This window comes from Lolium perenne, chromosome 1 (assembly GCF_019359855.2).
Source record: "Lolium perenne isolate Kyuss_39 chromosome 1, Kyuss_2.0, whole genome shotgun sequence".
NCBI lineage: Eukaryota > Viridiplantae > Streptophyta > Magnoliopsida > Poales > Poaceae > Lolium > Lolium perenne.
The window spans coordinates 239598012-239610692 of NC_067244.2; the positions used below are offsets into that span (position 1 = coordinate 239598012).

At 52.1% G+C, this 12681-nt stretch overlaps 1 protein-coding gene across 1 annotated transcript; it reads left to right on the top strand.

Annotated features, from left to right (window-relative positions):
- Positions 1–915: 915 nt before the first annotated feature.
- Positions 916–11747, top strand: LOC127324533 (probable homogentisate phytyltransferase 2, chloroplastic). Its single transcript, XM_051352246.2, has 11 exons — positions 916–1225; positions 1719–1840; positions 1923–2069; positions 2237–2462; positions 3363–3436; positions 3670–3762; positions 4329–4446; positions 10084–10146; positions 10589–10621; positions 11056–11132; positions 11216–11747. The coding sequence occupies exons 1-10, from the start codon at positions 1001–1003 to the stop codon at positions 11128–11130; spliced, it is 1176 nt and encodes a 391-aa protein (XP_051208206.1). The 5' UTR covers positions 916–1000; the 3' UTR covers positions 11131–11132; positions 11216–11747.
- The last annotated feature ends 934 nt before the right edge of the window (positions 11748–12681 follow it).

Consider the following 12681-nt stretch of genomic DNA (forward strand, 5'->3'; position numbering starts at 1 on the left):
AGTCCGAGAAATCTTGGCGTACCGTCTCTTGCAGGCCAAGAATGTCAATCCGGTCGCGTTGCATGTAATCACGGAGTTGGGTGCGACGCCCTTGTCCCCAAAACCCCCGCAAGTTGTAAAAAAGAGCTCTCATTTGGGAGCTCGTTTCTTGTACTGTCTCTTGGAGACAGCAAGAGCAGGGGCCTTGGCACAAGTTCTTCTCGGGCGGGAGCGAGGCGGCGCTGGGTCCTTGCCGGCCCCCGCGGTAAGCGCGTGCACCGTAACAGCAGGCACCGGGGCATCTTCCCCAGGCGAGCCCAGCGCAGCAGGAGGCGAGGCCAGACCCTCGGCCGGCTCCACCCTAGGAGCGTCGGCCGGCTCCACCCTAGGAGCCACCCCAGCCGCAGCGTCCATCGCAGCTTTGGCCGCCGCCGCAGCCTTGGCCTCCAGCTCAAGGCGGCGCGCAGTTTCCGCAAGCGCAGCTTGCACCTTCTCTTTTGCCCGGATGATCGACAAGGCTTCACCCGGGTCGGCCGTCGAGGAAGAGAAAACCAAGCAACTATCGCGAACTACCGAGGACAAGTGAGCGTCAGAGAGAAGGTCTAGGATAGCGAAGTCGTTACCTTTGTCGCTGGAGATGTTGGTGCTAGCCTTGCCTTCCAGGTTCTTCTCCGCCGTGAGTCTCTGGGCACGGAGGAGGGCAGAGGTGCCCGCCGTGGCGCCCTGGGACCTCGCACTCTTCCTCACCGCCGACGGAGTCGCCGAGGTCGCCCGCTTGGTGTAGACGGCCTTGGAGCGGCGAGCTTGTGCCAGAGGGGTGGCCTCGGAGAGCTCCTTCAGCAGGTTTTTTTATTTTCTAACAAGGGAAAACTAAAAAACTCCAAAGCTGTAACATGAACATCTGCCTCAGCCATAGGATAACACGTGCACGGCCGTCGTGGCATCTCCCTTCACTCGCTCGCTACCTGCAAGCAGCCTATGGCGATGGGTGGCTGAGGGGCGCAGACTCAACTCCCCTCCCATGGCTTCCCTCGCCTCCCCTGCGGTCCCCTCCCACGGGCCAGCTACCGCCGCTGGCTTCCTCCCCGCTCCGGCCAGCCGCAGCAGACGCCCTCCTTGCCTCCCCAGCCCCTCGCCGCCGTCCGCTTCGGCCCTCTTCTCGTCTGCCTCCGCTCGCTTCCCCCACTCCCCGCGCGCCCCCTGCAGCGCCGCCCGCCAGCGCCAGCGCCGGCGCGACACCGTGCGGGTAAGCATCCCGATCCCATGTCCCCGACTCAGTGCCGCGATCGTATCTCGGGCTACTGACCTGAAGCAAATCGAGCCACTGTTTCTTGCCCAATTAGAACATTTGATGTTCGTTACGAGCACGGAGTGACCCTTGAAAACTTTGTATAGTTACAGCAAGTTGATTTTACTGAATTTTTGCTTCGGGAGACAGGGAGGGGATGCAATGCTGCACACCTGCAGTTACATATTTCCCTGATAGTTGCATAGTAATCTCGTTGACACTTCGATCTCACCGTAAATCTACAATCCAAATAGGCACTGTTGTGTGCTGTACCTTTAGGGCTGTGATTACCTGTGTCTTTCCCTTCTTCCAGACATATTTCACGAGAATTAGCGATGAATGAACTCACAGTTAGCTAATATTCACAACTGCATTCACTTAAAGTAAACTATGTGACTATGTGTACTGTCAGATATTATGATCACATTGATTTCACATGGTCCTGGTACAGGCATGCTCCCAAGCTGGTGCTGCTGGACCGGCTCCACTGTTAAAGACTCTAACAGACCTAAAGGATTCCTGCTGGAGATTTTTGAGACCACACACAATTCGTGGAACTGCTCTGGGATCCACGTGAGCATCGAGCCTTAGAGTTATGATAATGGCTGAACAGAGATGTAACTTTTGTAGTGCTGATATTGTTGTGTGGATGCAGGGCGTTGGTTGCTAGAGCATTGATAGAGAGTCCCCAATTGATCGATTGGAGTTTGGTATTTAAAGCATTCTATGGGCTTGTAGGATTGATCTGCGGCAACGGTTACATTGTTGGGATTAATCAGATCTATGACATCGGAATCGACAAGTATGTATATTGCCTCCCATGTATTGAGTCTTGACTTACACTTACTATAACCTCAGAAAGGTGCCATTACGAAGTATTACCATTTAAAGCAGCATATCGCCAAGGCCAAACTATTATGCCTGCTATCCCTGTCATTTCTAAGTTTATTCCACTAAATACTTGAACAGGGTAAACAAGCCATATTTACCTATTGCTGCTGGTGATCTCTCAGTTCAGTCAGCATGGTTCTTGGTCGTAGCATTCGCGGTGGTGGGCTTCACAATTGTCGTTTCAAACTTTGGACCTTTCATTACCTCTCTTTACTGCCTTGGTCTATTTCTTGGCACCATTTATTCTGTTCCTCCATTCAGACTGAAGAAATACCCAGTTGCTGCTTTTGTTATCATTGCCACGGTACGTTGCTCTTCCCTTCTTATTTTCTATAGTGACAGCACTAGTTTTAGCTCTTATGCTTTAGAATGATTGTCAATTAAGCACTAGGGAACTTTGGTCAATATATAGAAAAGCCTCTGAAAAAATATATGACAACTAAACATAATATAGTGATGCGCCTTGGACGTAGTTGCCAGCTATAACTGATAGTCTGCGACCCTCTTGTATTCCATTCCCATAATGAGCTGCACATGACAGATATTTTCGTAGGTATTTTCATACTCATCTAACTTCTATCTGAATGACACTCTCCATGCAGTATTTGTAAGAACATAACGAGATAGGCTGTAGTGACAAAAGGAACTTTTAATGGACAATCGTGCCTCAAACTTATTTGTTTGTTGAGCATGTGTGAAAATTAACAGTCTTAGCAGACATGTTTTCCTGTGTTGAGTGGTCATGCCTGCTGTATCTCGTGCACATAGTGTTCCTTGTGCACCTCAGAACATGATCGGTGTATAACTCAACGTTATAGAAATATGTTTCTTACGAGAAAGAAGAGTAGGACTAGCAAATCTCCTCTACCATAACTCTAGCTATACCAGTTTACAGAAATTTGCTTGTGAGAGCTTTTGGAGAGAAATTTAAGTATTTAAGTGTGCTCTCCTATAGAACAGTTTATTTGCTTGAAATTTATTTCACTTATCAGGTTAGTCATCAGTTTCTTAGCAACTCGCACAATATACGATTTCCGAAGACCTCATTTCTCTGAGTTATGCAGTGCTACCATGTTTATTGTTTAATTGCGACATCATACTATCATGTTTCCAATTATATTTTAAGACCATATTTTATTTTAAGACCATGCTATCTTGAAACATTTTTATTTTAAGTTTTGGCATATCTTTGATTTCTTAATAGGTTCGTGGATTTCTTCTCAACTTTGGAGTTTACTATGCTACCAGAGCTGCTTTAGGTCTTACATTTCAATGGAGGTAAAATAATCACTGGAAGTCCTGTACTGAACTTCTATCTTTTCAATGAAATTAAGCGCAAAGGCTTTTTTGCGTTTTCTTGGGAAAAATAAGTTCTTTTGGACTTGTTGCTGAAGTTTAGTATTGTATTTCTAGAGTCAATATGCTCCTACCTAATCTTAGTGGTTTGTTGCATTTCATTGCAGGCAGATATTCATGATGTCTAATGTTGTATAATACCTTTCTATCTGCAGCTCGCCTGTTGCTTTTATTACATGCTTTGTGACAATATTTGCTTTGGTCATTGCTATAACCAAAGATCTTCCGGATGTTGAAGGAGATCGCAAGTGAGTTTCTAGTCTATACATGGTTTTGCATTCATCGCTGTCTAGCTTTTCCAACAAAGATCATGTCATTTTTCAAATTAATAGCTAAACACCTATATTTGTGTAGGTAGATGTTTTATGGTGCACATCCATGTCTTGTGTCACTATTTTTAGTTTCTATGATAAAATTACTGTCTGTAGGCCCCAAAACTGGCAACATTTGGTCAAACAAATTACTAATTGGAAGGGTTAAACAATGCCATAAAGATTGTGAGTTTAGACATCCAATCTTTATCTCTTCTTTCTCTTGGTCTTACCAACTGGCCAAAAAGGTTTGAAACTGGATTGAGTAGTTTCATCCCAACTTAAATAAAACTTAGTCATTCTGAAAGATCTCCAAACATAAGATGAAATTTGTAGCTTCGCATAACCCTATTTTCAAATGTAGACCTTTTCTAGTTTGTTTCTTTTGAGACTGAATAGTAGCAGTCATCAGCCTTAGCCAGTTCTACTAACTATTTATTTGTCTATGGGCCATCATTAATTGAATTGCTGATATTGTACTTATAATGTTTCGCCCCTTGTAGATTCCAAATATCAACTTTGGCGACAAAGCTTGGTGTCAGAAAGATTGCCTTCCTTGGCTCTGGTTTATTGTTGGCAAATTATGTTGCTGCTATTGTTGTACCTTTTCTCATTCCTCAGGTTAGATTTCTACTGCTTCTGGCTGTCCTTTGATCTTCTTTCGGTCATTCCAGCCAGAGGCTTAATTATTATGTATGCTATGCATTTTAGCTGATATTTGTTGGTAGAACCAACAGCTCTACCGGGCCTAGGGCGTAGTTTGTAGGGGAAGGAGGGAGAGGTGTGCGGACGAGGCGGCGGACGCCGTCGTGCGCGCGGAGAAGAGGAAGGCGGCGGCTAGGTTTGGGAGACCGACTCCTCAGGGAGTCGGCAATAATGAATCTGATTATTGCTTGATTGTTTGCATCGTTACATCTGGTATATAAAGAGCTAAACCCTAAACTGATAATGGGCTAAGCCCCTAGTTGGGCCCATGGTTGGGCCCCCTCCTAACATAACCAATACCGGTCATAACATCTCTCCCCGCCTGTGCAAACAGCTCGTCCTCGAGCTGGTAGTCGGGGTAGTGCTGGCTGAACTCCTCGCGCTTCTCCCAAGTAGCCTCCTCCTCCAGAAGGCCTTCCCACTGCACCAACAAGTACCAAATGCCGCGACGGAGCTGAGCACGTAACACCTTCGCCGGACTCGGAAGAAGACGACCATCGGCGATCGGCGGTAACGCTGGTGGCGCTGCCGGCGGCTCCCCACGGTAAGGCTTCAGCAGACCCACATGAAAGACATCATGGATGCGGGAACCCTCTGGCAGCTGAAGGCGATATGCAAGTGTGCCCACGCGCTCCAAGATGACGAAAGGACCAGCGTAGCGAGGTCCAAGCTTGCGCCTCGCACGCGGGTCGAGGGACTGGGTGGATCGATGAAGAAGGCGCAGCCACACCCAGTCGCCCACCGCATAGGCCACCTCGCGATGATGACCGTCGTAGTAGTGCTTGGCGAGCTGCTGAGCCTGAACGAGACGTTGCCGCACCTCAGCAAGCATCTCGTCGCGGTTGCGGAGAAGCTCCCCCGCAGCCTCCGTCCGAGCGGTCGCGGGATCGACCGGCAAGATAGGTGGTGGAGGCCGACCGTAGACCACCTCAAATTGCGTGGCACGCAGGGCGGAATGGTAGGAGGTGTTGTAGCAATATTCCGCCCAAGCGAGCCAATCCACCCATGCGCGAGGACGATCACCTGTAACACAGCGTAAGTACATGGCGATCACTTTGTTAACCACCTCGGACTGGCCGTCCGTCTGAGGATGGAATGCCGTGCTGAAACGGAGCTTCACGCCCGCCATCCGGAAAAGGTCACGCCAGACGTGCCCCGTGAACACCGGATCCCGATCACTGACGATCGACGCGGGGAAACCGTGGAGGCGGACGATGCCGTCGAAGAAGGCACGAGCAACGGACGCGGCGGTGTACGGGTGTCCAAGCGCGATGAAGTGTGCATACTTGGAGAAGCGGTCGACCACCGTGAGGATGACGGACTTGCCGCCCACCTTGGGGAGGCCCTCAATGAAGTCCATGGAGATGTCGGCCCAGACCTGGGAGGGCACCTCCAACGGCTGCAGCATCCCTGCCGGTCGCAGCGTCTCCGTCTTGTTGCGCTGGCATATCTCGCAAGAGCGCACCCAATCCTGGACCAAGGCTCGATCCCCAGGGATGTAGAAGTCGGCGTGGAGACGGTGAAGGGTCTTCTGGACACCCTCATGGCCAGACGAGTGGGCCAGCATGAGCACCTGGTGTCGAAGATCGTCGTGGTCGGGCACAAAGATCCGGCGCCCGTGCAAGAGTAGCCCTTCCGTCAAACGCCATGGTGCCTCCAACTCGCCCGCCTCCAGCTGCTGCCGCAGAAGCTGGGCGTCAGGCGCCGCCGCAGTAGCCTGGCGGATGGTGTCGAAGAGGGCGAAGGAGGGGCCGGAACGGATGCACAATGCCATCCCCTCAGGTGCGCCGTCCTCGTCGACAGCGTCGCGGCGAGAGAGAGAGCGTCGGCGACGGTGTTGAGGCGCCCCGGCCGGTACTCGACGGTGAAATCAAAGCCGAACAGCTTGCTGATCCACTGATGCTGCGGAACGGTCGAGAGCCTCTGATCCAGCAAGTACTTGAGGCTGTAATGGTCCGTGCGAATCTGGAACGAGCGCCCCCAAAGGTAGGGACGCCAATGGCGCACAGCCTGCACCAAGCCAATGAGCTCCTGCTCGTACGCCGCAAGCTTGAGATGGCGCGCGGCGAAGGGCCTGCTGAAGTAGGCAAGCGGCCCATCGCCCTGGTGAAGCACGGCACCGAACCCCACGCCGGAGGCGTCGCAATCGACGATGAACAGTCGCGCGAAGTCCGGCATCTGGAGAACGGGGCCCGTCGTGAGGGCCCCCTTCAGGGCCTCGAACGCGGCGGTGGCCTCGTCATCCCAGGCGAAGGTGTCGCGGCGCAGAAGCCGCGTGAGAGGTGTCGCGATGATGTCGAAGTCCCGGATGAATTTCCGGTAATATCCGGCAAGACCCAGGAAGCCGCGGAGAGCGCGCGGTGAACGAGGAGAGGGCCACGCAGCGACGGCCGCCACCTTGTCGGCGTCCATGGCTACCCCCTCGGCGGAGATTACGTGGCCGAGATAGGCGACCGATGTCGTCCCGAACGAGCACTTCGAGCGCTTAAGGTGAAGATGATGCGCTCGAAGCTCGTTGAAGACGATGGCGACGTGTTGTAGGTGCTCCGCCCACGAGGCGCTGTAGATCAAAATATCGTCAAAGAAAACGAGCACAAACCGACGTAAATAGGGGCGGAGTACATCGTTCATCAGGGCCTGGAATGTTGCTGGCACGTTGGTGAGGCCGAAGGGCATCACCACGAACTCGAAGTGGCCATGATGGGTCCGGAACGCCGTCTTGGCGATGTCGTCCGGGTGCATGCGCACCTGGTGGTAGCCCGACCGTAAGTCGAGCTTGGTGAAGAAGCGAGCCCCATGGAGCTCATCGAAGAGCTCGTCGACCACCGGGATGGGGAACTTGTCCTTCAGCGTGAGCGCGTTGAGGGCGCGGTAGTCGATGCAGAAGCGCCATGTACCATCCGTTTTGCGGACGAGAAGCGCCGGCGCCGAGAATGGCGACGTAGAGATCCGGATGACGCCCGCGGCGAGCATGAGGGTGCACTGTCGCTCGAGCTCGTCCTTCTGCAGCTGGGGGTAGCGGTAAGGCCGCACGGCCACCGGCACCGTGTCCGGGGCGAGGTGGATACGGTGGTCGTACACCCGGGTAGGCGGAAGGCCTTGCGGCTCGTCGAAAAGGTCGCCGTGCTGCTGCAGGAGGTGGGCCAACAGAGGGTGCTCGGAGTCGATGTCGGCCGTGGTGAGCTGGAGCTGCGGGGCCGGGGCGGCGCCCCCAATGCCCGTCCAACAGACGCGGCGGCCCTGGCGCCAGAAAGTCATCGTCAAGGCGGCGAAGTCCCACAGTATGGGACCGAGGGGCCGCAAGAAGTCCACGTCGAGGATGAAGTCGAAACAGCCCAAGTCGATGCCGGCGCACGCGATGGTGAAGTGCTCGTCGCCGATGGAGAGCGGCACCTGCTGCGCCACGCCATGGCAGCGAAGGCGGTCGCCGTTGGCCACGGTGACGCGGAGGTGATCGCCGCCCGTCGGCTGGAGGCCCAAACGACGCATGGTGGCCTCCGGCAGGAAGTTATGTGTGGAGCCGGTGTCGAGGAGGGCCACCAGTTGCTCGCCGTGTATCGTCACTGGCAGGAGCATCGTCTGCTCGTTGCGGATGCCTGCCAACGCATGGAGCGAGACCACGCACGCCGTGGCCGGTGCGGCATCGAGGGCGGTGTCCGTCGCTGTGTCGACGCCTATGTCCGCGTCGCCGTCGTCTACCGTCTCCAAGTAGAAGAGGCGCGGGCAGACGTGACCCGGCGCGTAGGGCTCGTCGCAGTTAAAGCACAGGCCGAGGCGACGGCGCTCCAACTGCTCCGCCGGGGTGAGGCGCCGAAAGGTACGCTGCGTCGCTGCGGGAGCGGCCGGTGCTGGCCGCGTGGCCGGTGCTGCGGCCGGCGGGGGGCGGGCGGGTGGCCGGGCCCCGCGACTCGGGGGAGGCGGCTGCAGCGCTTGGGCTCGGCGCTCGTACGCCCGAGCATAGTGCATCGCCGTCTGCAGGTCGTGGGGGGCCTGGAGTTCCACGTCCACCCGTATGTGATCCGGGAGTCCGCCGACGAAGAGCTCCGCGCGCTGTTGCCCCGTGACACCCGGAGCGTGGCAGGCGAGTGCCTGAAAGCGATCGGCGAAATCCTGCACCGTGGACGTGAAGGGGAGGCGCCCCAGCTCCGCGAGGCGGCTCCCACGGATCGGCGGACCGAAGCGAAGGAGGCATAGCTCCCGAAAACGTTCCTAGGGAGGCATGCCGCCCTCGTCTTGCTCGAGGGAGTAGTACCACGTCTGGGCGGCGCCCCGGAGGTGATAGGAGGCAAGCCAGGTGCGATCCGATGCTGTGGTGCGCCGCCCGCGGAAAAATCGCTCGCACCGGCTAAGCCGGTTCGGGGGTCCTCCGACCCATCGTAGGTGGCGAAGTCGACCTTGGTGTAGCGGGGCGGTGGCCGTGTCACCCCGCCGGGCCGTGCGCGTCGGGGCGCGCCTCATGGGGCGTGCAGACCCCGGCGGTGCCCGGGAGGAGGGCATCGGCTGCTCGGCAGCGGTGGTGTAGACCGGCTGAGTCGACGACGCGGCGAGCCACGCCGGCAGCGGAGACGGCGACGGGGAAGCGGATCTGGTGGATGGGGACGCCCCGTTCTTTGCGGCACTTGGGCCGGCGGGGGCGGACGGTGGCCACCGCGGCCGTGGCCGGGCCGGCGCCGGCGGAGGCTGCAATGAACGCCCGTGAAGGGCGGAACCCATGGTGCGGGCGTCGGCACGGAGAAGATGGCCGGCTGCGGCGGCGTCGGGGCCCCCGAGAACCGATCAAGAAGAGGCGGATGCCTTGAACCGCGGTGACGAGGTCGTTGACGACCCCGCTCATCTGCTCGGGCGTGTATATGACGGGCGCCGGCGCGGCGGAGCCCGCCGTCGTGGCGGCCACTGGAGAACCCGCCGTGGTGGCGGCGGCCGAAGGAACGGGCGGAGGCGCGGACGACGTGGTGGTGGGCGGCGGAGACGACATGATCGCAGCCGAGCTAGCTGATACCAAATTGGTAGAACCAACAGCTCTACCGGGCCTAGGGCGTAGTTTGTAGGGGAAGGAGGGAGAGGTGTGCGGACGAGGCGGCGGACGCCGGCGGCTGGGCGCCGTCGTGCGCGCGGAGAAGAGGAAGGCGGCGGCTAGGTTTGGGAGACCGACTCCTCAGGGAGTTGGCAATAATGAATCTGATTATTGCTTGATTGTTTGCATCGTTACATCTGGTATATAAAGAGCTAAACCCTAAACTGATAATGGGCTAAGCCCCTAGTTGGGCCCATGGTTGGGCCCCCTCCTAACATAACCAATACCGGTCATAACATTTGTTACCCTCGTTTGGTTAAAATTTCAACTGTAGCAATGTCTCAGGTGATAGAAACATGCATCTAAGGTCAATTAGACCAGTAAAACTTACAACCTTCTTTACCTTGATAAATTCTGTATACCAAGAATGCTTTTCTGATCAGTGTCTGCTTTGTACAAGACACTACTTCGATGCATAATTCTGAATTAAGCAGTGTTACCTTGTCCCATTGCACTGATAGTGTTTTTCAAAATTGCAGGCGTTCAGGGGCACTGTAATGGTGCCTTTCCATGCTGCTCTTGCAGTTGCTTTGATTTTACAGGTAAACACATAGACCCGTGTTGATGATCAGTCCTGCAGTTTGTAAGATCTGTACATGTTCAATCCTGCATAACTAGCTTTATTAGATAAAAAAAGGTTCAACTTTATTAGAAGGGTAGACAAACAAAATACAATTTGAACCCTGGGGACACCAGCTTGAGATCCAAAGGTGCAACATGCATCACATAAACTACGCCATCATGGTCGCGATGCCAATAGTCCTTGGCTGTTTATTTTCAGATGTAAAATATAGAATTGAATAGACAGAAGCACATGGGCTTGTTGCAAGGTCAAATTACTAGTAATATATCAATGTTAATTAAGCAAGTTTTTACCCAAATCTCGATTCAAAATCCAATATTTTCATTCAAATCTAGTTCCTTCGGTTGCGGAGCACATGTATTTCTTTCTCTAACTGACTGTGTTCTGTCCGATGATTTCAGACATGGATTCTAGAGCAAGCGAAATACAGTAAGGTGAAGCCTCTAACTAATGTTCTTAACTGCTCCAGTTCGTACATACAACTCTTGAACTAATAAAGACTTCATAATTGAAATAGATTGCCAGGAGAAATATTGTCTCTGAGCTTGCATATATTTGGTTTTAGTAGATAAGTAGCTCCCATGTTATTTATTCTTTTGTTTATGCAATGTTTTTTTTTCTTGAGAGGAAACATGACATTGCAGTGTCTTAGACTTGGAATGTTAGCCAACAAAAGTGAAGCTCTCAAGTTGCCATGTCGCATATACTAAATTAATTTGTTGGAACGGTGGATCATTGACAGAAGTAGATGTGCATGTATTTAATAAAATACAAGGATGTGGAAAGGATATTTTTTTGAGTTCCAAGTGCATCTGTGTTGCTTCTGAAATACCCTGTAACTAATTCGAGATGTTTCTTTGTGTGGCAGGATGCTATCTCACAGTACTACCGGTTCATTTGGAATCTCTTCTATGCTGAATATATCTTCTTCCCGTTAATATAGAGGTAACATTTCTGGCTAGCACTTCTGCTGCTTTTGTGAAGTCTGTTCCAGAAACTTCATGTGGTCATTTGCTTTACATTATCAGACATGGCGTCTGACCTGGGCTACATGATCGGAGCACAAGAATATGAATTTGTTGGAACGACAGAAGATTAATCGTGTGCGTATAAAGCGCGAGCATTTTTGTAAATATTTTGACTGGTAGGGAGATAGAGCAGTGGTGCTACAAGGATGTCGAAAGATGTCATGGGAGTTTCATGTGGAGCTTGGCGTTGATCAGTTACCGTTGCCCAATAGATCATCCCAAGCTTTCCATGTTTCCGCCAAGGGAAGAGGAAAATCAGGTCTCGTGACTTCAGTGCAAGGGACCGTGAGCCTGAGCCAGGTTCAAAACGGGGCGAGCTTTTCTCTGACTAGTTTCAGCGAACCTTGTACAAAATCTGGTCAACTTCAAAGAAAATTGAATTCCAGAATTTGGGTGAGGTACTTCCACGAGGTTTATTACATACTGCGGTGTGTCATCTGCTTGGCCTCGCTGCGTATGTCTTTCTGAGGTTCAGTATGTGTGTTCCTTTGACAATTACTTCTGTCTAAAGATATAGTACATTGCCTTGTAACGTGCAGCTCCTCTTGCACACTGTTGGTAGTACAGTATATCACAAGAATTTCATCGTCTGACGTGCGACAAATGTGTAGCACGGGTACATATTTTCAGTTGCATGCATATGCATATATCCCTATAAGAAGTGCGAATTTTCCACCAACCTGTTGCATTTCTAGCTTCTGACGAGCAAACTGTTCGGGCTGGACTTCGATGGTTGCTGAGACGAGCTGGCATCTCCGTGGTCGCAGAATGTGGAAGGGCCACGTATGTAGGGGCGGCCGTTGATCCTGTGCCGCAACAGCCACTGCTGAACGCTGATCCAGCCGCCAGCGCCGTCTTCCTGGCCCGCTACTATTGCTCGCACATGCAAGCAAAGACTGACTAGATTTTTGCGTGCCTCTGCACTCCTCCCTCCCTCCCAGATCATGTAGTTACAGAAGATAACGGGCCAGCTGACATAGACGTTTTTTCTTCGAAACTGAGCAATAAAAAATATTAATGCTTTTGACTCACGAGCTAACGATCCGTATGTTAAAAAAATATAGTTATATGTTTAAAAATTTATGAAAAAACTTAGACATGGCTAATGAATGGTGTAACCTATAAGCATGAAAATTTTCATTTCGAAATTCATTGTATCTTGTGCTACACAAAAATTACAAAAATCTGAAAAAGTTCGAAGATTTGAAAAATATACATCTGAGATTCACACGTTTATTATTTTTGTGTAGCCGACAATACAAATTATTTAAAATTAATATTTACACATTAATGAGATAAATAATTTGCTACATCTAGATGTTTTTTTCAATTTTATATACCTTGTATGTATGATTATTGATTTGTTGAAGAACTACGGGATTACTCGTTCCTCTGAGCCAAAAAAATCTCCACCGAAGAGAATCCCATAAAAAAATAGAAAAAATAATATTGGTTCATATACACGG